The sequence below is a fragment of the Dryas octopetala genome, chromosome 8 (assembly GCF_963921425.1).
Source record: "Dryas octopetala chromosome 8, drDryOcto1.1, whole genome shotgun sequence".
NCBI classification, from domain to species: Eukaryota; Viridiplantae; Streptophyta; class Magnoliopsida; order Rosales; family Rosaceae; genus Dryas; species Dryas octopetala.
The window spans coordinates 5,164,032-5,188,657 of NC_141373.1; the positions used below are offsets into that span (position 1 = coordinate 5,164,032).

A 24,626-nucleotide genomic window follows, 5' to 3' on the forward strand; every position below is an offset into this window, starting at 1 on the left:
TATCTAATAACATAGACTAATTTTATGGTTTTGGGCTTAGTTTATGATTATAAATTTATACATATATTTTTTATTTTAAATATGTTATAATTAGACAGAATTATAATTTTCTCAAAAAAAAAAAAAAGAGGCGGCTGATTTGTTTTTACAAGTTAGGAGTGCTGAACGTCTTTATTGAGCGTTGGAGTTTGGACAAATTTTGTTTTTACATATTGTTATTGTTGATAATAATTCATCGCATATCTTCGTGCATATTATCTACTCAACAGAACGGCAAGTCACACACATGTGAAGACACATTGTGCGGGTTTGAATGACATGTCGTATTACCCAAACAACTTTCCACTTCAATGCTCAACAACTTATGCTTGGACTCCTAGTTTATGCTTGCACTCACGACTTACACTCGGAGTCCTGACTCATGCTAGACTCTTGGTCTATGATAGGAGTCCTGACTCATGTTTGAACTCCCAGTCTATAATTGAAGTCCTGACTTGTGCTCGAACTCCCAACTCATGATCGGACTCCTAACTCATGGTTGGACTCCCGACCAATGCTCGGACCCTCGACACTAGCCAATACTCGAAGTCCTGACTTGTGCTCGAACTCCCAACTCATGATCGGACTCCTAACTTATGGTTGGACTCCTGACCAATGCTCGGACCCTCGACACTAGCCAATACTCGAACTCTCGACACTAGCCAATGCTCGGACTCCTAACCAATGCTCAAACTCTTGACACTAGCCAATGCTCAACACTCCCCCTTGCTCGCCTATAGTCAACCACATCATACCTATAGTGGAATTTCTCCATGTGTACGGGTTGCATGGAAGGAGGTTGCACCTGCCGAGTGCACATCTAAGGTGACACTTAGCGCTTTCTCATGTAAAGATTGTTATAGGGAACAAGTGTCATCACTAGATTGGTTTTATTTCTCCAAAGAAAATGACGTCAACATATACAATATTATAAAAGGCGCCTTCCGCCATTCACACAAGGTACGAGAACACTCACTATTATTGTTACTCTGCTCAAACTTCTACCCAACACTAACTTGAGCGTTAGAGGCCAGTACCACAGGGGTGCCATTCTCACTCACTTATTGCGTTTGTTTGTTCAAGGTGATCAATAGTGGACGTGTCATTTGGACATTAGGGGTTCAACTAGTTCCTTTGATTGACCACACTTCAATGTGTCATTCCAGCATTAGAGGGTTAGACAATTCCTCTTGTTTGATGCCGTGTTGATTGCTTAACATTTAGGCATCAATAACATAAAATTTATACTTATAGATATAACTATGTGAAATAGTGTTCACTCGTTTTTAGCCAAGGTTGGCCAAAAGCAACACTTTGGTCCGTTTTCGTGTAAGTGCGGGGCGTGCCACCGTCAAGCCAAGTTTTGGCTCAATCGGAATGTGATAGTGATTGGGTTGAGTAACTGCGCCTAAATTGATTCTTATCAAGCGATTGATCGGCCAAGCTAGGAACCACTCTTGGCCTAGGTTCTTTTCTAGCCTCGGGGACAAGGCTCTTAAAGGCTTAGTCGGAATCGGAATCCGACCCACTAGTTGGCCTCCTTAAAATTACGTGATCGAACTCGTGCACAAAGTGGTGCAAGTGCCCAAGCAAAACAAAGAAACTATGGATAACAAAAATATAATGAAACTCAATATGATCTTGACCAACCAAGTTAACTTCAAGATTCAAAGAAACAATGAAAATAGCAGGCATTAGATTGAGGGCGAATGAAAGAAAAATTGCATTAAATTTGAAATCAAGACAAACAAAGTTGCATGAAAAGTAAAGAACAAAACTAAATCGATACCACAAGCCTTTGGGAAAGATGATGGCAGAGCTACAAACCTAGTGAACTAGAACTATTGAAAACCTAAAAACGCCTTGAACGGTAGCAACTAAGTAAAATTGAAATCAAAAGAACTTTGAGAAATTCTTGAAAGCTTGAGAAATTTGTGAGTTGATTGCTGTGTGTTCAATGTCTCTTTCTCTCTTCTGAATGCGTCTATATATAAGGGTTAGGATAGCAATGGGCCATTACTTGGCCCGGAATTCCACTTAGACTCCTTGTACAGATGAGATTTGAACTCTCTTGAAATTAGGATTCGACCGGATTCTTCTTTGATAATCACGTGATGTTGAGCATTGATGGTCAATGAGAATCCTTTCCAAATTTGAACTCTTTACTTGGACGGAATTCTAGCTTAAGTAGAACTTCTTGGTGGATGAGAAATCCTTATGTGACTTGGGCAGAGCCATTATTGGCTAAGAAATTTCATCAAGAAGCTTTCGGGCTCGATCAAACTCTTTGAGGTTTTAAGCTTAATAAAAATTCGGCCCAAATACTGAGACCCAAACTTTAATTAAAAAAATTAAAATAAAATGAAACGACCCAGCCTCAAAACTAGGCTGGAACCACCTCTTTTTGTTTTTATACCCAATAATAAAACTGCCCAGCCCATTTTTATCTTCGATTGGACCGATTTCGTTATTTTAAATACATAACCTGGCCTCAAACTAGGCCAAAATTATTCTTCTTTGCTTAAAATTATACATGGCCTAGCAAATTGCATTTAGTTGGGCCAACTCATCTTAAAAACATGAGAAAGAGATGACCCGGCCTCTCAATAGGCCGGAATTACTCTCTTATTTGATACGACATAATGGATTGAGCCACTCAATAAAATATTTTGGCCTTTCACCCACACAAGTCGAGCCACTTTCATGATCCATCGCCAAAATCCGGCCTCTTCTAGGCCTTTGAAGCTACTTCACAAAATATTTTCGCCCAGCCTCTTGTAGGCATTTTCTCCCGGCCTCCTATAGTGGACGAACAACACTTTTGAAACCAAGGGCGAGGTAGCCCGAGTAGATTTTAATTGATCACTTTCATCATGCTCACAAGGTTGGGTGATCAACATAGTTGATATTTGGGCGAAATAATCAAGAAAAGAGATTGGGTGATCAAATCATAAAAAATAGGGAAATAAAGTTACCCGGGCTATGTAGAAGGTATTTGGGTGTGAAAAATGATAGAGTAATTGGGTGGATAGAAATAATGGGAAAAAAACAATCCAGGCTAATCATAGGATATTTTGTGGGTAGAAGTAGCCTGGATAGCCTAGAAGAAATTTTAGTAGAAAAAGAGAGGAGAGAGGCTCGACAAAATAGGGAGAAGGAGGCCGGACAAAACAAGAAAAATAAGGCTGGACAAAACAAGAAGAATGAGGCTGGACAGAATATTTAGAGGCTTTGGGTGGCCAACTTCCATGTCTCTTTTTCAAAAATAATTTGGGCCCACTTAAAAATAAAACCACTTTTTGGTCTTTAAAAATATGTATTTGGCTAGGCATATATAAATATACATATATTTATTTTTAAGCCAAATATCTAATAAAATAATATATATATGGATATATATATATATTAGGCCATGCCACTTACTGTAGGTTTTCAATTGCATGTATATATATATACACATATATATATATACCCATACACTTATGCAATTAACGCCACTTACTGCCATCTCTTTCACTGCCATCTCTTTCAATTGCATGTGTATACTAGCTAATATATATATGGCCAACTAGACATGTATGATATCTACTTTACTTTGTATATATATATATATAATATATATATATTAGTACAAAAGGCCACACCACTTTTACTGCCATCTTTCTTTTGCATTGTACATACACATATATATATATGTATATATATATGTGCATTCAACACACACGGGTAGCCTTTTCCGATTGGCTTTGGCACTTACCAGGTTAACCATTCCTCCCTCTCTCCTCAATTCATGAAGTACCACGTACTGCAGCCATTCTTTCCTTTACTTCACGCAGGTATCACTGCATCAAATCAACAACAAAGCCCATCTCTCCACTAAAGCCACTTGATTAACCAAATATATATATATATTATTTGCTGGCCTTGGATATATTGAGACAAACTCAGCCATAAAAACTCATCATATTATCTCATTTATGCCAAACAAACCAACCACCTACATGTTCTTTATGCAGCAGCTCATGCTTTAGTCATTTTTGCTCACATCCCCCTAACAACACAATCATGCTAGAAACATATTTTCTCTATTGAAACTTTGATTTTGGGACCCCATAACAGCCCCTTTGAGCTTTCTTAGTTCAAAGACAACAACGCCCGCTAAGTGTTTGATTTTATTCCTCATCTAGGCCCCTTGCCGAAAACTCAATTAAAAGATGTAGGCCGGCTTCTCTATTTTACTCATTCTCTTTTCCGATCATCTTGCCATGGTAAATGCCAATTTATGGCCCAAACAAATAGTAATAAACAAACATAACAACAAAAATGGATAATTTTAGCAAAAATATTATAACTATATCCTTTGTTGCAGAGAATATGACGCATTCAGTTTGTTGTAATTAAATATTTTAAACTTTTTGTTTGACTCAATCAAGAGTTTTCAGTCAAAAATATCAATTTTGAGGAGGAAAAACATTTTTTTTAGTTAAAAAGTAATTATAAAAAATTGTTACAAAATAAAATGATTATAAAAAATTATTAAAGAATAAAAATAATCATAAAAAAAATTAAAAAAATCCACAAACCCTCCCACACCCCACAACCCCCCCCCAACCTTCCTCACCTTCCTCATCTAAGCTTTTTAGTCCCCAGTCAGACTGTGAACTTTTTCCCATGTCTGTCAAATCATGAAGCCATCATGGGATCCCTATACTCTATGCTTACTTTACAATGCATGCGGAAACAGAGGATTAACAGTGAAATAAATGAAAAACCAAGTGAATCATTAATTGATTGTAATTTTGCACAAGACTTGTAACTAATATCTGTTAAAGAGGCTCTAAATGTATCCCTCAGTACAATTTATAATGGCCACCATAAATAATTGTCCTAACATTGAAAATGTAACATGTTAATATATAACACAAACATCAATGCTAACAACACCAAGTAACACTTGTTCTGCTGCACAACCTTTAAGACTTGAGAGACTACCCACCAGTTCCCTGTATACCCAAAAAATTAAAGTACATCAGCCAGGCATGTAAGATTCCCTTTTTTTACATTTTCACAAAAGCATGGATTTTGGTTAGAGAAATGCAAATCCCAAAAGGCTAAAATCCTTGCAAAAGCACATGGTTGTAAATTTCTCTTTACATGCGGTCCATGGATCACAGCTTTGGCAAAAAGTATATTGCTCCTGTAACTGGCAAAAAGGTATTTGAAAAGCGCTTCTATGTTCAGAAAATGAAGCAACAAGGATACAAACTGGTATGGAACTCGAACGGCAAAAATGAGATGATAAAAGAGTATACAGAGAGATCATGAAAACTTATAAAAAAGGGGAGAGACATGAATACACAGGATTCTATATTTGGGAAGCCCAAAATATAACTCTTTAATTCTAACCAATATTTCAAAATATTTGTCAATTTACCTCAATAGTGTATAAAGTCAATTTAAGTAATATAAAATTAGGTCCATTGATTTTAACTACTAAATTTCAATAACTTTTTAGTTTAGGTACCAAAATTAAATAGCCTTTTAGATTAGGTACTAGTTGAAAAGTCAAATAAATTAATAAAGTAAAAGGTATTAGAATTTATAAATATTACATCACATGTCACTACAATAAAAAAATAAAAAAAATATTATATCACAAATATTACATTAATTTATACTATATTGTATTTTAAAAAAAATCAATACAGTCACAGTTAAGTCTTGGTAAATTGAAAGAGATAACTCACACCACTATACTATATATTATTTTGAGTAAAAGTATTATTTTAACCTCTATTTATACTATATTGTAGTATAATTTATCTAAAAAAAATTCAATTAAGTCACAACTTAGATGTGACTGTCGTTCAGTCACAACTAAATTTGAAGTTGTGAATGTCGTACAGTCACAACTAAATGTGAAGTTGAGACTACATTAGCAAATTTTCAAGATAATATAAAAGTCTCAAAGGCAATTTTGTCAAAACTTTATAAATTTTAACTAACACTCATCATATGTGGGCTAAAGGATAAAAATGTCAAATGAAAAAGGCTCAAATAAAAGGGGCTAACATATTTGGGACCTAATCTAAAAAACTACATTTAAATTTGGTAGTTCAATTGAAATATTATATGGTCTTCATGCTATACCAAAAAATTATTGAGATTTGGTATTTAATCATAATTTTCTATATAAAATTGTTAAATTGTGTTACAATATACATATCTTAAATCTTTATATAATTAGTATAAATGATATCACATATTCTTCCAATTTCAGATGACACTACACTTAAAAATAAATGACACCACTTAAAAATATATTCATAAGAATTTTGTAAAATCGTCTATAAATCTACAATTGTTTATTTATTATAGGCATGTTAAAAATAATTATTGTTCAGACAAATTATTGTTAGAATATTAAGTTTTACAATTTACACATTTGTTATACTAATCACCATCACCAATTGCCTTTGATCCTTTGTGTACAGTTCTTAAATATTGATTTTTTTGACTTAATTGTATACTTAATTATTTTTTCTAACTAATGTTTAATTATTCATGAATTAATTGTATTACATTAGTATTTAGGTTAAAGAGTGTTTTTAACTAAGAATTGGGATTTGAAGAGGTCTAGTTTTTTGCTAATGTAAATGTGGATAAAAAATTACATAAAGAAAATTGGATCAAGAATAAGATACAAAATAATTGGGTTCAAATAACCTACTCTCAACAAGAAAACAATAGCAAGATTAATCAATTAAATACAAAAAAAAAAAAATTGTATTACCCATAGTCATAAAGATCAAATGTCAGACATGCACAACACATTTGGTATGCTACAATTTATATTGATTTTTTTTTTTTTGAAAAGTTTGCAGGGCCATGGCCCTTAGTCCCTTCTATGTTTCGCCCCTGCTTATAGTGCTTTTGGGATCATCATGATTCATGCTTCTGAATTATTTTTGCTTCTGCGCAGCCTACAGTAGAAAAACCAAACAAAGAATCAGCACTGATGTAATTAAAAGTGAACAATAAATAGAAACAGTTTTGCCATTCATTGAGACCAGTATCAAAATTTAAATTTGATATCCACTGGTCTTTAATAAAATTTAAAGACCAGCATACAACTTTATTACCTTAAACTACCAAATCCCTTTTTTTCTTCAAAAAGAGAAACTACAAAATTCTTTCAAAGCTGATAAAACTATAATATCAAACAAGAAACAATTATACAAAAATACAACAGTAACAGCACAATAAAACAAATGGAGGCAACTTATTCTATAATAAGTTAAGAAAAGACCCCACTGAAGCTTTCAGGTACGCAAAGTGTTAATGTCACATTATACTGTCAAGTGACTTAAATTTACGAAGTCTCGACTTAAATTTACGAAGCCTCATCATGATAATTGCATACAAAAGGTGCAACAAAGAATGGTTGAACCAAAGTCAAACCTTTTGGAGTTTCTTCAAAACAGCATCTTCAAATGACAGGTAGCCAGCCCCAACCAAATTATTAAGCCGATCAGGTTCATCAGACTTCGGAGCCGTTGGAGCCACTGTTGCTGAAACTGGTTGAAGAGGTAAGACCAGCAATGGGTTAGAAAGATCACCAGACACAGTTCCGGTTGCCGCAACCTACAATTAGTAACACCTATGATAAATAACTACAGCATTAGGAAAAAAGAAGTCAAACTGAGAAAGTATAAACATGATAGTCGTAGCATACTCACAGCTGCATCTTTAGTCGCCATCACAACAAGGGCCGAACCTCTCTTCTTAGAATCCTTGATGACAACATCTTCCACCTCACCAAACTTGGAGAACAAGTCTCTCAACCTCTCTGCTGTGTAACCTTCACCAACCTTTTCCCACGAAACTTTAAGTACCTTCTCCTTATCCAACCCCAGCTTAGCACCACCCATACTCTCCTTCCCAACTCCCGCAGTCTCTCTCTTTGGAACTGAAGCAGTTGCCGCCCCTTTATTTGCATGCATTGCACGTATTCTCGCAATCTCTTCTTTTAGCTTCCTAGCAATTCTCTCCTCTTCTTCTCTTTCTTTGGCAGCAGGGTCTGGAGCAAAGGCAGCTCGTTCTCTCGCTTCAAGATCAGAGACCATTTTCTGTCGCTTGGCGTCACGTTCCAAATGGCGGCGTTGATGCTCTCTCTTAATTCTTAATAAATCATCAAACAATTTCCGGGCCTTTTCATCCTTGAGTATCTCGTAGGATGACTTGAGCCTTTGAAAATTGTCATGGGCATTGGGATCGTCTGGCCTCTTGTCAGGGTGCAACTCCAAAGCCTTTGCTCTGTATGCTTTTGAAATCTCTTTCTCTGAAAGCTTAGCGCCTTCCTCGCCAGACGGTAAACCAAGAACCTTATAATGATCCACATCGATATCCATATCTGATGCTACAAATTTCAAGATTATGTCAAAAACAAAAATTGGAATCAGTAAATATGTCTAAAACTTCATTAAAAAAATTACTGCCAATTTAAATTTGCACAAGATGAGTTCAAGGATTAAGGAAACCAAGAGAAACTCTAGAATCTGAATTCTCAGAAAAAAAAAATATGATGCATAAAAACTGTCTATTACAACCTAGCTTACTACAAAATACTAAATCTTGGAAACCCTAGTAGATGCTCCAGCATCAGACAGATTACCTTATGTTGGTTTCAAAACTAGGCCATTCGAATCAAAACAACATTACAAATTATAAACCTAAGGAATAAGTATGAAAAACCCAAATAACATGCAATGCTTGAAAACATACCAATACAGAAATTCATCACAACAAAACAACCATATAGTACGAATAACATCAACAAAGTGTAAGCAATCAGTAAATATATAATTCTCTGTTTGTTGCCTTTGGAGCTTAATAAATTAATCGAAGGCAAATTTGGTTTTCATCATTTTATGTACTATCATTAATAGGATTACCCAAACAGAAAAGTTGCAAAAAACATAGCATATTGCACCTCACCTTAACCCCACCAATCTAGCACAGGAAATTGCAGCTTAACAACCGTACACAATTTACCCAACGATCAGTACAAAATTTGCAGCTTCAAATTTCTTTCATAGTTTTTGAGCATTCAACGAATAATTTCAAGGCCTATGAACTCCAAATTCTTAAAAGAAAACAAATCCTAAAAAACCCAATACCAAAACCCTAAAAACCCAAAATCAAAACCTCAAAAAACCCAAGTAATGCAGAATCTTGGAATAAGCAAATAAGCAAAAAAAAAAAAACCCTAACCTGAAGAAGCCTCCACCAAAATCCGGTTTTTCTGACGCTTGAAGCGTTCACTCCCACTGTTTCGCAAAACCCTACGCCAAAATCTGGACTTTCTGAAGGAGAGAACGGCTTAGGAGAGAGAATGGGGTCGCGGGAGTTGAACGCCGAGCACAACAGCTTTTGCTTGAGAGGGAAGGGAACAGAATCCCAACGGTGTCGGTTTAGAGGCTTACAAACCAAAAAAGTAAAAAGTGGGTGCACTGGAGCCGCACGATGTTGTTCTCGCCCACGTGTCATTAGATGCTTACAAGATTTGGGACATTAGATATAGTTTGGGTGAAATGTGTGATTAACGTTTGACACTAAAACTGAAACTGTTTATAACAGTCGGGGACGTTTTATTTACCGGCCAGGCCACACTGAGCTTCTCCTTGTTCTTTACAAATCCACAAATTCCAAACTCTGCAGAGAGGCCCCAACACACCATCTCTGATCTGTAAGTCTCACTTTTCACAAACCCATTTCCTCGTTTTCAAATACAGCCAATAAATTTGCTCAATTTGGTGAGTAACTCAGATCTGGGATTCGATTTGTTTCCCCCTTTGCCGCTCAGTTTCTTTTCTACATGTTCATTGAAATTTAAATCTCTGTGCTTGTACATGTTTTGAGCTTTTCTGGAAGTTATAATACAATGGTGGTGCATATGGGAATAGAGTTGTATTGTGGTTCTTATTATTGTGAACTTTGTATAAATGTATGTTTGTATTGTGCTGCAGTGATGAGAAGTTTTAGTGGTTGATTATGGATAAAGATAGTCCACGGTTCGTATCTTTTCGCACAAACCGTAGAGGCGAACGGAGTAATCAGAACCCACATATTAAAGGTAAGCAAAGCCTACATTTTTGCCATTCCTTAGTAGTATTAATAATGGATTGTAAATTGTATCATATGTTACATAGCTGAAGATATTGAGTGTTGAAGAAATTAAAAAGACTATCTTGTTATGTTCTTTTTAAGGGTTTTGGGTGTAGCATTGGTTTTTGTATTAAAACAAAGTAGGTATTTTGGTTTGGCACAAGAACTGTGAGTAATTTGTGGTGTTGATGCTACAGATGTTGAAGGGGGAGTTTTTCCGGGAAGGTTACCCCAGGATTATCCCATAAAGATTGTTTGGAAAAAGGGCTTTATTCGATTGGTTCTTGTAGGTGGCATCTTGTGGATGCTACTTATTCTCCTCGCATCGTTGTTTCATGTTTGGTCCTGCCAGTCTTCCATCTCATTCCTATCAGGTATCTTTCTTAAATTTTATTTGATGGAACTATGCATTAAGTTCTTTGGGCCCTTTTTTGAGTTTATGCTTCTTCGGTATTCCAATATATAAATGGAAGAATAGTCATACAAATGGATTTTTACATTTTGCTTTTGGTGTTGTTTGCTCAGCCCCAAAGCCCAATACTTGAATTAGGCTTAGTTGATTGGTGCACCTTTGCTCCCAAAACTGAAAAGTCTTTCTTCAAAGTCATTGTCTTTTGTATTCATACATGTCTTAATGAAACCAAATGGTGTATATTTAGGCATTCTTTGCAGAGCATAGATGACAAAGCTAGATGTCTAATGTATTTACTATGATTTTATTTTTTCAACTGAAACTTAATAATAAGAGTCAGGGTGACCATTTCAAATTCAGGGAACCGATTGAAAGCCTGTAAGAGCTAGGGATTTGGCTAGAAATACATGAACCAATTTTGAAAATATTTCAAATTTTTTTATGTTAGTCATTACTACAGTGCTTGGTGAAAGGTTCTGTTATTTAATTTCACCCCCGAAACAGATATATGTGTTCCCAGTGGTTTGAAATAATATCACGGTTTTCTGCTTGACTTGCAGCTATTTGTAACAAAGATAGCAAGGTATTCTCCATATTAGACACTATGGGATTTGTTCAAAAAGCACAACAAAACCAACACCGTAAGATCATCAAAACATTTGTTTCATTGAATTATCAATCACTTTTTGGTTTTCTTAAATGATATTGAATCTGCTCATATCAAATAGGTTGTCCAATTCCCGTTGTCAATGACCCTGATAAGATAGTTATTCCAAAGGGAAGAACTCCTGATAAAATTGTCAAAAACTTAACCTATGTTATGGAGGATGAGATTTTGCATGACGGAATTCAATCATCCCCACTATTTGGAGGGCATCAAAGCTGGTCACAGAGAGAGGAGACTTTTAGACTAAAATCAAACATGAAGGTAGAAGGAAATACTTCAATATTGTGCTAGCTTTACTTCTTTATTCATTTTTGATAAAAGCATGTGCTTTAATATCTTGTTCTGATGTTAAGAGTAAAAGAATAATAGGTTCTCAACTACCATAGCATGCTCTTATTATCTAAACTTTAAATCATCTTTTAGAGTATTTTTAAAATGGATAATAGGGACATTGGGAAACTTGTCAACTTAATCTAGTCTTCCCCTTTCCTATTTATTGAAAACTGAAATTTTTTTCTTTTCTTGGGGTGTTACTTAACTTCTCTTCATTAATTTTAATGAGCTGGTTAGTGTTTATTCTGTGTTCTATCTTTCAGGTGCACTGTGGTTTTATTCGAAATGGTGGTGCTGAAATGGGTCCTGCAGATGTCAAATATGCCAAGAAATGTAGATTTGTGGTTGCATCAGGCATTTTTGATGGTTATGATGTACCCCATCAACCTTCAAATTTAAGTCTTCGTTCTAAGAAGCTCTTCTGTTTTCTCATGGCGGTGGATGAGACATCTCTTAAATTTATAAAGGAAAATGTCACTGTTAGAGAGGATAATGATGGGGGAAAATGGGTTGGTATATGGCGTCTTGTTTTGCTGAAGCATCCGCCTTATGATGAGCCAAGAAGGAATGGGAAGGTTCCCAAGATATTAACCCACCGCTTGTTCCCTAAGGCACAGTACAGCATTTGGATTGATGGAAAAATGGAGCTTATAGTTGATCCATTGCTAATTCTAGAAAGGTATCAAATTGACTTTATCTTTTACATATACATGCATGTGAGTGTGTACAACACACATATATAGAGCTATAATCAAGGGAACTAAATTTGTTTTGCAGATATTTATGGCGTGGGAAGCACACATTTGCCATTTCTCAGCACAAGCATCATCGTAGTATATACGAGGAGGCTGATGCAAACAAACGGAGGAAGCGATATGCTCGACCTCTTATTGATCTACACATGAAAATTTACCGTTATGAGGGCATGGAGTCATGGAGTCCAGAGAAGAAAACCATTAGTGGTAAGAAGGAAGACAGTATAATTTTGAGTTATGAATTTGTTGGTTTTGTTTATTTGTTTCTTTTCCCCCAGTAAGTTACAGGCATATGGCAACAAGGTTAATGCCTAAGGTTATGTGAAATATATACTATAACACTCCTTTTATTTTATAGTATTGATGGAAAGTTATTAAATGCAGATGTGCCAGAAGGAGCCATTATCATACGAGAACATACTGCAATGAGTAATTTATTTAGCTGCTTGTGGTTTAATGAGGTCAACCTCTTCACGCCAAGAGACCAACTGAGTTTTGGTTATGTTTTGTACAGATTAGGGGATTCGTTTAGGTTCTTTATGTTTCCAAATTGTGAGTACAATTCAATTTTTGTGTTGCATCCACACATAAGGGAGCATTCTTCTCGTATAGAGTGGGTAACAAGTTGGGATCAGCTTAAGGGGAACGGAACAATTTCAAATAAGGGTAAAGATTGGGACCAAGCTAATGCACATAATGGCAATTTGATAGAGAGTAGGGGAGGCTTAGGCTTGTGGACTCCTTATCCTGCGAATCTTGATTCGGTTGTCCTCCCCCCTGTAGCAAGAACATCAAAAGCTGGCTGAGGTTCAATGGGATCCATCTGGTCATTCTTCTGAACTTTTCAGGAGGAATTTTTCATGGTTCCATTTTTTTTATCTCATTCATCCCAGAAGAGGTTCACACGGTATATAAAAAGAAGAGGAAGAAGAAGAATAGAGGTGTTGGTCTTTTAAATTTTTGGGACATTAAAGAGATGATCAACAAGGATTTGACAGCAACCTTTTCAATGTCCCCAAAACCGAAACTGGAAGCAAAATGTGTACTAATTTAGATAAATTTGTTTAGCATCTGATTCTGTTTCTATGGCAAAAAGAGAGAATGAAATAAATATTGGAATAATATATGTATTGTCTTTATTCAGTAATCAGTATGAGAAAAAGAAAATGCAAGATTGATTTATTGTTGTGTATCCGAAGTGAGTCTGTTTATTGTTGTGTACAGATTTTAGTATTTACGAAAAGAAATCGATTTTGAAAAATTAATTTCAAGTCACTGCATTCTCTATCTCAGAGCTACGACCTTGAAAGATACTTCTCTCACAGAAAGATCATGTGATTGATGACCTTGTATTGAAGATGCTGCCAAATGAATCAGTGATTTAGTTTTTATTCATGACGAAGTTTCTCATGTCTTACAATTTTTTGCCTTTTCCTTTTGTTTTAACTCTGTCTTGCCTATTCAACCTTGAAGCTGCTGTACATATGCGTTGGTTTGGCTAAAATTATGAGTATTGGACGCACCATTTCTTATTCAAATTGTAGATTTTATAATTTGGTAATGCAAAAGAAAATCTACCAAAATAATTCCTGAATCCCATAGTAACTTGGCAAAACTTTCACAGAATAAGAATCTGGATCAGTCTAATTTCAAGGATGACTTGACTATTCTTCTTGTGGGGGACCACAAACCTTGTATTAATTTGGTGTGATCGTAAAAGTGATTTAATGTTACCAATAATATACTCATTTTATTTCAAATTATAACTTCAACAATAAACTCTCAAATGTATTCGATCATGTTCGCATGTCAAAATACAAAACAAGACGGACATCATTGGTGCATAACTGTCTGAAAATAAGATAAGATAAATAAAACCAAAAATGCCAGATTACAAAACAAACAAGGTCTTAAAACAAGCAAATATATACTGCAGGGGCTTTTAAGATCCTAGATGGCCCGACTGTTCTTGAAGCATAACCAACCACAACAACTGGGTGACAAACTAACAAATGAGAAACGAAAATACAGAAACTACAACATCTAAATGTCCTCATTGCAACAATATTTGGACTAGCCAAGACCTTTTAGGGACTCAAACAGAGCACAGCCTTTATTATATGTGCCGGGATAGAAGAGGTGCAACTTAGGCAGAAAATCAATAAACAAATTGCAGAGCTCATTGATAGCTAGTTAGGCTGAAGAACTTTGAAGAACAGGATAAATGGACTCCATCAATTAGCTGCATCTCGGCTGTAGAACAGGTCAAGGGTCTTTGCAGGTATACGGTGGAGAAGCTCACGAGGGAAAATGCGCAGCAATGTCCATGCCAAATCAAGCGACTGGAAGATATTGCGGGTGTCATAGGCTCCTTGGCTCACAAACTTCTTCTCAAATTTGTCCAAGAACTCCAGATATAGCTGTGTTTCATTCAAAAGAAAATCAAAAACTCATCAATTTTCTTCCACAGGCTGATTACTCCATAATAAACAAAATGCTCTTAATAGGAGAACAGAGAGGTAAGAGACCAGGTCCTCAGAAGAAAGTGCTTCTTCTCCAACCACAGCTTTCATTGCCTGGACATCCTTCCCAATTGCATAATTTGCATACAGCTGAAAGTTAAACAATGAATAAAAGGAAGATTAGAGAGTGTTAAGTGAAGACAGACTTAAAAATATACTACCTTAGAAACCCAAACAAACCTGGTTAGATACATCAGAATGATCCCTGCGAGTCATCCCTTCACCAATAGCACTCTGCAATTATAACCAACTACATTATTTAGTGGAAGCCCCATTTCTGTAGTAAGGATTTTTTTCTTTTTTCCTTGAAGAGAAACATATTTGTAGAAAGATGTGAATCTTCCCCCTATACTGAGTTTAAACAAATCAAAGTATCATTACCTTCATCAGACGAGATAGCGATGGGAGGACATTGATTGGTGGGTATATCTGCAGTTACAAAGAGACGATGTTTAGTTTCAAACCATGTATAATCTCCGCATAGCTGATTGTTACCATTCCTAGGCTTATCTGCCAGTTGTTCAAAGATAGAAAACCCAATTTTCTAAATGCACAAAAATTTCCTTTATTTGGTATCAAGCTAAACAAGAGAGAATTTTTATGTATTATGGACTGATATAGTGATCAACAATTTCAACAAATGAAACCTTGCCTAGACAACTTCAAATCCCAGTCACTTCAGAAAATACACCAAGGCTATGGGAAGATAGGGAAGGTACAATACATTTTGGTGACAAAAATGACATAACCATGGTAACTTCCTTGAAAAAAACCATGGTGCATGTTGTATTGTGTATCACATTTGAATGATGTAATATATCCTATCCTTACACCAGAACACTGAATGATGTAATGAAACATGCTAAAATTTGTAGTGACCTGTCTGTTTTGGAGCTGCCTGTCAACGTATATTTGTCCCTCGGTAATATATCCCGTAAGATCCGGAGTGGGGTGTGTAATATCTGGTCAGATAAAGATATAAAAGCTCAGGCAATGCATTCACTCTAGTAAGAATGCATGATATATGAAGTGGTCAATGTGTAATGGCAATGCATTACCATCATTTGGCATAGTTAAAATTGGAATTTGTGTAATGGAGCCTTTTCGCCCTTCAATACGTCCAGCACGCTCATAGATTTGTGCCAAATCAGTATACATGTACCCAGGATATCCACGCCTTCCGGGCACTTCCTCTCGAGCAGCAGATACCTGCAACAATCAGTAGTTTGTTTTACAACAATTAAGATTGGAAGTCCCTTGACCAAAAAAAAATAAAAATTGGAAGTCCCAAAAAGCTTCTGCACATATCTTAGATATCTTTGAGTAATCAGAACCAGAAAGAAGATGAACATGAGGCATGCAATGTATGAATTCATGCATTTTACCATTTTCAAAAACTGAATTAAGGTACAATGACAGTTGAAAGGTTTTCACATTACCTCACGAAGAGCATCAGCATAAGAACTCATATCTGTAAGTATGACAAGGACATGCTTCCCACATTCGTATGCCAAATATTCTGCCGTAGTAAGAGCAATACGAGGAGTAATAATACGTTCAATTGTAGGGTCGTTTGCCTGTAGAAGAATATGGCAGAAAACATATTTTAGGCACAAAAGCATACACACAAAATATGAGAACAATCTCAATTAACTAAAAAAATCTTAAATATATCAGAAAAGGCTTCATATGTTCATTTCAAATATACCAGATTCAGAAAAAGGGTCACCCTCTCCATTGAACCATTTTCCTCAAAATCACGTTTGAAGAACTGTGCAGTCTCCATATTTACACCCATAGCTGCAAACACAATGGCAAAGTTGTCGTCTTCCACATCCTGTAAACCAAGCACCAATCCATGTACAAATAGTCCATTAATTTCAAAGGCAAAAAGAACACAGGGTGGTTTTGATAATGAGCAATAACATAAGAGACAACTTTTATTGAAGCAGCTGAAACTCTAGTCAAAATGAGTCATTTCAATTTGTTTGAGCTAAATCTGTATTACTCTAATTTTCTCAGTATTGTTTTGTTTTGTTTGCAATTACTATCTTAATAATAAATGTCTACAAGAAAATATGAAATTAGATATGAGATACTTAAAAAAGTATTTAGAATTTCCAACTAAATATCAAGAGACCTAATTTAGAATTTCCACCCAAGCACCACCTAATTTAGAATTTAGAATTTAGAACCTGATTTATCTTGTCTGGTACTTATTCATGTAACTAGGAATTCCAATCTACTAGTATCAGTTAACATTACTGTCTTATCAAATGACCAAATGAATTTCATTTTTAAGTCAGAAATGTGTTGCCTGGACATTTTGGCTTCATATGCAAATTAATGTACTGCATGCATTTAAGCATTCCTGACATATGGGGCTGCTATGACTGTCCTATTACTAGCAGTTATCTAACCCGGCAAGAATTTCTAACATGTAATCTCTACTGGCCAACAAATATTAGTGAAAAAGTATACCCCGGCTTCAAGAAGATTGTCAGATTTCTCCAACCGCTTGACCAAACCGGCCTGGCGACATATCTGAGCAGCTATTTCATTATGAGGAAGACCAGCAGCAGAAAAAAGTGGGATTTTTTGTCCTCTAGCAATGGAATTCATAACATCAATTGTAGAAATTCCTGTCTGTATCATCTCTTCAGGATATGTTCTCTCACTAGGATTGATAGAACTCCCTGGAGACATATTGATTGACAGACATGTTAAATACAGTAAATTAGAACAATTCTTGTTATAGTCAAATCCAATAACTCACCAGATATGTCTAGGTAAGCCTCGGGCAAAATAGGGGGTCCATTATCAATGGGTGTCCCAGAACCATTAAAGATGCGCCCAAGCATGTCCAGTGAGACTGGAGTTTTCAACACCTGCAAAACACGGTAAGGGGGAGGGTCAAAATAGCATGATTGGTTCTCTGAATTCATGTCAGAAACTATTTATTAATCTTATTTTGACAATACAATAAGGAAGAATATGAATAAAGGTTTAATACCTCTCCTGTAAATTGCACAGTGGTATACTTGTTGTCAATTCCAGATGTTCCTTCAAAAACCTGGGCAGCAGAAGACACTGGTTATGTAAACCGTAGAGATAATAAGCAAATTCAAGAAAAGCTAATGATGCTATCATCCAGTATATGTTAAGGCAAAATTATTAAAAGTTTCAAAATGTACAAAAGACTGAAAGTTCATAAAATATGCAAGAATGTATAATAAGGGACACAATCGTGAGAAACTAAATAAACAATGCTAAACAGAAGTCACCTGCACAATAGCTTTCTCTCCATCAACTTCTAAGACTTGACCACGTCGAGTTGTTCCGTCTCCCAAACGAATATTAACAATCTCCTGAAACTTAGGTCCCTGACACAGTTTAAAAAAATGTATTAGTTATTGGGTTTTGAGAAGGAGAAAGGTCCTCACTGAGAAAGCTTATTCTAAGAGAGAGAGAAAGAGAGAGGAATCACCCACCTTAACTTTTTCAAGGATAACCAGAGGTCCAGCCACACCAGAAACGGTTCTGTAATCTGTAAAGCCAAGGCAGGGAAAAAAAGGTCAAATTTGACACCATTTATGTACCAATCTATAATAAACTCGAGGCCATGTTAACACTTTTTAGCCGAACAAATTTGACGAGTTCAACATTGATTCATAGAAGTTTCCATTACGACTGATGACCCAAAATCGAATCCCCACTATTAATGACCAAATGAGTTCACCCTCATGCATAAAAATACACAGTAAGTAAACCAGTCCAGACTTACCGATGCCGACCTCTAGCGTTCCCTCCTCCATATCTTGATTGTTTTGTGAGACAGCCATTTACAAGCTTCACAGAACAAAAATGAACACTTATTAATAAGAACCAGCAGATGCAATCCAAAGAAACAGCAAATTCTGAAACCAAATTTATAAGATGACAATCAACATCACTTCCTTAAGGTAAATATCAAATTAGTCCAATCAAGTGAGTGAAGATTTAGATCCTAGGCTTCATAGCAATAAAATTATGCTCAATTAAAACTAACTTCATATGAATTTCACAAATCAATGGATATAGTAAATCGTCCAAAATTCAAACTTTTCAAAGTATTCGCTCCGATTAACATTAGAAAAAATGGAAAACAGTTGTCTAATTACTGAAAATAGTCTCCGTTAAGTGGAACCAAAATGACAATAATTCTAATAATTCAAATTTCGGCCATCTTCTTATTTTCCTTCATTCTCAGCAACCAACAACAAGCTTCAAAATTTGCTCGAAATATCAAAATTTTAGGAAATCAACAACGAAACAAAAGCAAAGTCCATTGCTGATTGCAACACTTCGCTAAAATTGAATTCAATTTAGAAATAAAAGAGAAAACAACCAACTTTGGATCAATGACAAAGATTGAATGAACACGAACTTCAATCAGGTGCGATCGAGCACTTTCGAATTGATAATCAGACAGTCACAATCAAATTGAATCGAAGAATTTACGATCAAGTGGCTGAGAATTACGTGTGGATCTGAAAAGCGCACCTTCTTTTCGATTTGCAGCGGAGCGAAGCGAAGCGGAAGAGAGAGACGAGCAAAGAGGACGAATTAAAATGACTGAGATCTGATGGACTACAAAAATAAATTGATTAATAATTTTGTCACAAAAATAATGTAATAATAATAACAATGAAATTATTTAACGGTATATTTTTCTTTTTTGGTAAGTGATAATAATGGTAATAATGTGGAAGACAACAAAAACTGTAGAGTACACTTCTGTGCAGTATAAATGTCCAATAAAAAAGAATTAGTGGTGACGTGGAGGCATCTGGTTGGACTGTCAGGAAAGTCCATCGACTTTTCAGTGGTGATGCGTATAGAGTAGTGAGGCCTGTTCACTTGTTGCGATTGGTGGAAATGGGAACAAGTCGATTGGACAGCTGGTTGGGGTCCACTGCAGCTTCAGAATTTGGATAGGTAGTTGAATATATATAATTATTTGTCGCATGCAATGCATGTACAAGATCACGAGAGTTGAAAATTAAAAAATAAAAATAAAAATAAAAAAGTTTATAAATGACAAGGGTTTAGAGTAGACATGTAAGTGGATCCGAGGATCGAAATTATAATCTGATGATAGCATCCATAGGCATGATTAAGGTTTTATTAAGAATGCTGGTTGTCTTTTCTTTTATACTTCTCGTCATGTCTTTTTTCTTTTACTATTTATTCTTCCCTAATATGGTTTCATAATTCAAACTACTTTTTTTTAAATCACAAGATTATCTTTACAACAAATTAAACAGTTTATTTATTTAATAATAATTAGATAATTAAAAAAATTTTACCTTTTTTTTTTTAATAAAGATTATCTTTAAAAGGTGATATAGAATATAAACCGTTTTAATCATAAGATTAAGACTATAATGTAGAAGAAATATAATAAAAGAAAAGACATGTAATAAGGAGAAAACAACAATCGTCTTATTAGTTATATACAAACTCTCCATCTCATAATATTCATGTGAGAGTCTGAATTGAACAATCAATTCAAAACTTGAGTCATTAAGTGACAAGGTCCAATATTAAGAATTGGATAAGATTTCTTTATTTAATAGTAAGAAAAGATACATGGGCTAAAATGCAGCAAATAATCAAACAGACAAGTTCATTGGAGGAAATAACTAGACAATGGAAATTGGGCTCTGATCTCATTAAAGCTTCTGTTCAGGCTACGAAGTGCTTCAATGTGAGGTTCATCTTCCTCCACAGGTATTATTTTAGCAAAGCTTCCTTCTTCAAGATGATCTACTAAGAGGTTGGCAGCTTCAAGACCAGTGACATAAGATTTCTCCTGCTAAGCAAATTCAGCAGAGCAGATCTTCAGTTTGTCTAAATTAACTTAATCCATGAAGATAAGAATCATGTTTGTTTGAATCTAACCTGTGACCATGATCCGTGTCGGGTTATAATCCAGTCTCCGGCCATGAACAAGTTTGGAAAAGATGTAGACCCGCGCATCATGTGCTTGTATGAACCTATTAAGAGAGGAGATCGACAACAGAAAAAAAAATGCATCTCAATGATCATGACAAAAATGATGTTCTGAACAAAAAATAGCTGCAATTCGCTCCAATTCGAATAATCATCTAAATATCTTTAATTTTTCCAATTGAATTCTCATATAGTTTGCAAAAAGTAGACTCTATTGCAATTCACTTATAAATAATAAGATTATTTCTTTTGAGTCCTTCTGACAACAGGAATGTGAGCATGCCATAAGAACTCTTAAATACCAGGAAAGAAGTGAGTCAAGGATTTTGGAAATCTGTCAATCTCTGTATTTGTCACGGTAGCATTCTCGAAGTCCTTGATGCACTTTGACAGGTAAGACATCACCTTGGCAACTATTTGCTCATCCTTCAGTGGCAACAACTCATTCGCACGATACTGGTTAAGAGATATTTGGGATAGAAAAAATATAGATTTTACTTCTGAACTGAATTGTGTGAATAATCACAAAATCAGAAAAGAGGAATATTGATACTCACAAAATCAGCTTGTAACACTGTTACTGAACTATCTTTGTTGTCATCATGAATTGCATTCAAATCAAAGAAAGCCCACCCAAATGAATCATCAAATCCAGAGCAAGCATTGCATGCATTTGGAATGTTAACCTGGTTATGTGTGGAGTTTACAACAAAGAATCAGCTCTGTCCAATCATGACTGGAAAAATACCCTTTATATAAAATAAGATGCTTGTTTTATAGAGAACTATCAGGTAGATACTAGATTCTATATTTAAACTAAAACATAGGAGAAATCAAAGCTCAGAAATGAGCAACAGGCTGAGTTTGGGTTAGCTCACAAAATTTTTAGCCTATTATAAGAAGAAAAATTAAATAAATGCAGAAGAAGCAATTTAGACAAGAACGTGATTTAAAATTGGACTTCCTCTGCACTCACCCTCCTATTGAGCCAGAGCTTAACAGAGAGTACATCAATGCTAGCCAAGTTCAAGACCTTGAGAAACTCCTCCCTTGAACACAACACTGCACTATACAGAACTCAAGTACTGCCAATTAAGGGAGAATAGCAGGAATAGGGTTAATTGAAGCTCTAACATGCACTTTCGCTGTTTTAAACAGGAATCTATCAGAACAAAATTATTATCTAGGCTGTTATGTGGATGATAGTGTGGATGATAGTCAGAATGAATCTAGTTTAACTCTAATTGTAACATTATTTATCAACCCTAATTGTAGTGCAATACTAATTCCTTTCAATTGAAAGAATACAGTTCAAATAAGCATTGGATAGAAGAGAAAATAAATTTAACATTCTGAAATTCAGAAGCAAAATACATACCTATCTTCAATGAGTTTTTGAAGTGTGGAGATTCCAACAGCTAAGACAACTGCATCAGCATTATACGTTTCTCTGTCGCAAACTACCTCTGAAATACAACCTGTTTCCTCATTGACCAAGAAATCTGTTACTCTTATACCCTTCTCGAATTTGCACCCTTTAGTCGTAAGACACTCCATCCATGGCTTGAAAATCTTTTCTCTAGTTGTTGCACGACACCATACTAGATCGAAATCTTTCTATATCCATCAACAAAGAATATAATTATAATTTGACAAGGATAAACGACAGAAACAAAGATATTGCTGAACAATGACAAATGAATAGACTTCTAAAGTTATGGCTTCTAGTCAGCCTCAGCTCATATAATATATGGTTGAACTTTCTAAATGGGTTATGAATACTTGTGCAAAACTCCCTCTTACTCTAGAAAAGTAACTCAACCAATCAAACCTGGTGAGCAAGGATGTAGTATAGCAAGCCCAGAGTCGCTGCAGCACTACATTGTTCTGCTGGAGCAAACAGACCCACTTGAAGCAATGGTGCAAAGACATTCTGATAAAGCCTTTCTGAACAGCCAAATTGCTTAAAAAGTTCCCTTGCAGTAACTACCAGTTAAACCTCTTAATAAGACTTATCTTTGAGTTAATTTAGTATATGTGATAAATAATCATCAAATGCTGGAACTCATGATAGAGATCCTTACTTGAATCATATTTTCTCCAGGCTGCATCTGTGTTATCAAAGTCAATTACTGCAAAGAAAAGGCACATATGAGTTGAGAATTGCAAGAATGTGATGGAATGCCAATTTTTTCCAACATCCACTACATGCAATTGTCTGCGCGATCTATTTTTGATTTTACAAACAAAGAAACAATGGGAATAATTGATCGACAGAATTCACTAAGATTTCCTACAAGCTCATTAAGTATAAAAAAAATCTAAACTTCATATTTTAGTAGAGACGATTTTACCTGCAGCTGTTAAAGGAAGTGAAGTTAATCTATCAACCAAAGGCAGCTGAATGAACTGCAAACAATGTAATTTACATTAACACAAGGGACTTAACTTTTTCACTGGAATAAGAAATGAGACATAAGGGTACAAGCAAATCATACCTGTGTATAGTATAAGGTCCCCAATGGAGTTGGCAATTGAGGAAGGTCTTGAAATACTGGAAATTCAACCTGCAGAATGTTCCTATCTCCGTTAACACATTCGAAAGCCTCTAGTTCAATCTCAATGAGATTGTTAACAAGAACTGACACTGAGAACAAGAACTGATTACCTCCAATCCCTCCGCTGAATATTGTGCAAATTTTGTCCAGTTAGTGAAGGGTTTGATGTCCAGCTCATCAACAAGGCTAAAAATATTCTTGTTGGGATACCAATAACCTACAAACAAAGCAGAATTAAATGCTAGAAACCATCAAATGGGTTTTGTAAAACCAGTTTTAGTAAACCAGATATGATTAAAAAATAACATAATCAGCAAACCCAATTTCCAAAATCCAAAAAAGACATTGCTTTATTACCACGGATACCAACTTCGTCAAGTCCACCAAAGTCATTACCACTTTCAAGGACCGTGACATCAAAACCCTGAAAAAGGAGTTCACCCATTTAAAGATTAAGCAAAAAGAGACAGATTTCGTCAAGAAGATAGAGAGAGAGAGAGAGAGAGAGAGAGAGAGAAGACCTGGTTGCAGAGGTGATGAGCAGCGCCAAGGCCAGCCCAGCCAGAGCCAACAACGACCACCTTCTTCTTCTTCTTCTTGTCTGGCTCTGGCTCTCCTCCATTGACACTACCATGGCGTGCATGGTCTTGCAGAGCAGAAGCTCTGCAACGAAACCCACTTCGGCATCTGCGAGAGAAACACGGTGTGGTTGGTGGGAGTGTCTGAGTGAATCTCCAACAAGCCAACGACATCGTTTCCCGCTTCACTTCAGCAGTTATTGAGCTCCCAGCTTTCAGGAAGCAATCAACATTTTTTTTTTTTTTTTTTTTCTGGGGATGTTGCTGGCAAGTGACGTCTATGGCTAGTGGGGTGTGCGGAGTTCATCGACGGTTATCCAGGAAGGATGTGTGGTACCAAGGCCCGCCAAGTTGGATAGGACCCACAAGGCAGTAAAAATAAGAAGAATAATAATATTATAGGGTATTAAAAGCTAAATATGTTATTTATGAATTATTTACTTAGAGATAATTACAGATTTAGTTCATTTATTTTATACCTAGTTTAATTTTGGTTCACGATCTTTTTTAAGTTATATTTTGATCCACTAATTGTTTCACTTATTTAATAAAGGTCCAGATTTGTTTTCTCAAATTTGTCTCGCTTTTTACCCTATCAAAT

General features: G+C 35.5%; 4 protein-coding genes across 8 annotated transcripts; 1 reads left to right on the top strand and 3 right to left on the bottom strand.

Annotated features, from left to right (window-relative positions):
* Positions 1-6,771: 6,771 nt before the first annotated feature.
* On the bottom strand, positions 6,772-9,492 carry LOC147276365 (DNAJ heat shock N-terminal domain-containing protein). 2 transcript variants are annotated; one of them, XM_086254576.1, is made up of 4 exons: positions 9,313-9,492; positions 7,779-8,458; positions 7,501-7,683; positions 6,772-7,022 (listed from the first exon to the last, which is right to left on the bottom strand). In XM_086254576.1, the coding sequence occupies exons 2-4, from the start codon at positions 8,448-8,450 to the stop codon at positions 7,002-7,004; spliced, it is 876 nt and encodes a 291-aa protein (XP_086110702.1). In that variant the 5' UTR covers positions 8,451-8,458; positions 9,313-9,492; the 3' UTR covers positions 6,772-7,001. The 2 variants fall into 2 exon arrangements, with proteins under 2 accessions (XP_086110702.1, XP_086110703.1); XM_086254577.1 differs by lacking the exon at positions 6,772-7,022 and having other exon boundaries at positions 7,511-7,699.
* Positions 9,493-9,651: 159 nt separating this feature from the next.
* LOC147276366 (Sept9 (DUF616)) lies at positions 9,652-13,555 on the top strand. 2 transcript variants are annotated; one of them, XM_086254543.1, is made up of 8 exons: positions 9,652-9,787; positions 10,068-10,174; positions 10,404-10,580; positions 11,179-11,259; positions 11,347-11,546; positions 11,882-12,297; positions 12,396-12,580; positions 12,758-13,555. In XM_086254543.1, the coding sequence occupies exons 2-8, from the start codon at positions 10,093-10,095 to the stop codon at positions 13,177-13,179; spliced, it is 1,563 nt and encodes a 520-aa protein (XP_086110669.1). In that variant the 5' UTR covers positions 9,652-9,787; positions 10,068-10,092; the 3' UTR covers positions 13,180-13,555. The 2 variants fall into 2 exon arrangements, with proteins under 2 accessions (XP_086110669.1, XP_086110670.1); XM_086254544.1 differs by having other exon boundaries at positions 9,669-9,854.
* Positions 13,556-14,221: 666 nt separating this feature from the next.
* Positions 14,222-19,546, bottom strand: VAB2 (ATPase, V1 complex, subunit B protein). 2 transcript variants are annotated; one of them, XM_086253468.1, is made up of 15 exons: positions 19,438-19,546; positions 18,680-18,744; positions 18,387-18,442; positions 18,180-18,278; positions 17,909-17,968; positions 17,672-17,783; positions 17,377-17,591; positions 16,604-16,732; positions 16,335-16,472; positions 15,954-16,104; positions 15,775-15,857; positions 15,277-15,324; positions 15,076-15,129; positions 14,902-14,985; positions 14,222-14,793 (listed from the first exon to the last, which is right to left on the bottom strand). In XM_086253468.1, the coding sequence occupies exons 2-15, from the start codon at positions 18,735-18,737 to the stop codon at positions 14,608-14,610; spliced, it is 1,473 nt and encodes a 490-aa protein (XP_086109594.1). In that variant the 5' UTR covers positions 18,738-18,744; positions 19,438-19,546; the 3' UTR covers positions 14,222-14,607. The 2 variants fall into 2 exon arrangements, with proteins under 2 accessions (XP_086109594.1, XP_086109593.1); XM_086253467.1 differs by having other exon boundaries at positions 19,417-19,541.
* An 811-nt stretch (positions 19,547-20,357) lies between these two features.
* LOC147276368 (uncharacterized) lies at positions 20,358-24,297 on the bottom strand. Of its 2 annotated transcripts, none has more exons than XM_086254111.1 (13): positions 23,969-24,297; positions 23,805-23,871; positions 23,558-23,664; positions 23,388-23,456; positions 23,244-23,298; positions 22,974-23,021; positions 22,721-22,875; positions 22,268-22,506; positions 21,866-21,956; positions 21,447-21,575; positions 21,192-21,345; positions 20,839-20,933; positions 20,358-20,749 (listed from the first exon to the last, which is right to left on the bottom strand). In XM_086254111.1, exons 1-13 carry the CDS (start codon positions 24,197-24,199, stop codon positions 20,564-20,566), a joined length of 1,626 nt encoding a protein of 541 aa, XP_086110237.1. In that variant the 5' UTR covers positions 24,200-24,297; the 3' UTR covers positions 20,358-20,563. The 2 variants fall into 2 exon arrangements, with proteins under 2 accessions (XP_086110237.1, XP_086110236.1); XM_086254110.1 differs by having other exon boundaries at positions 20,358-20,752.
* Between the last annotated feature and the right edge of the window lie 329 nt (positions 24,298-24,626).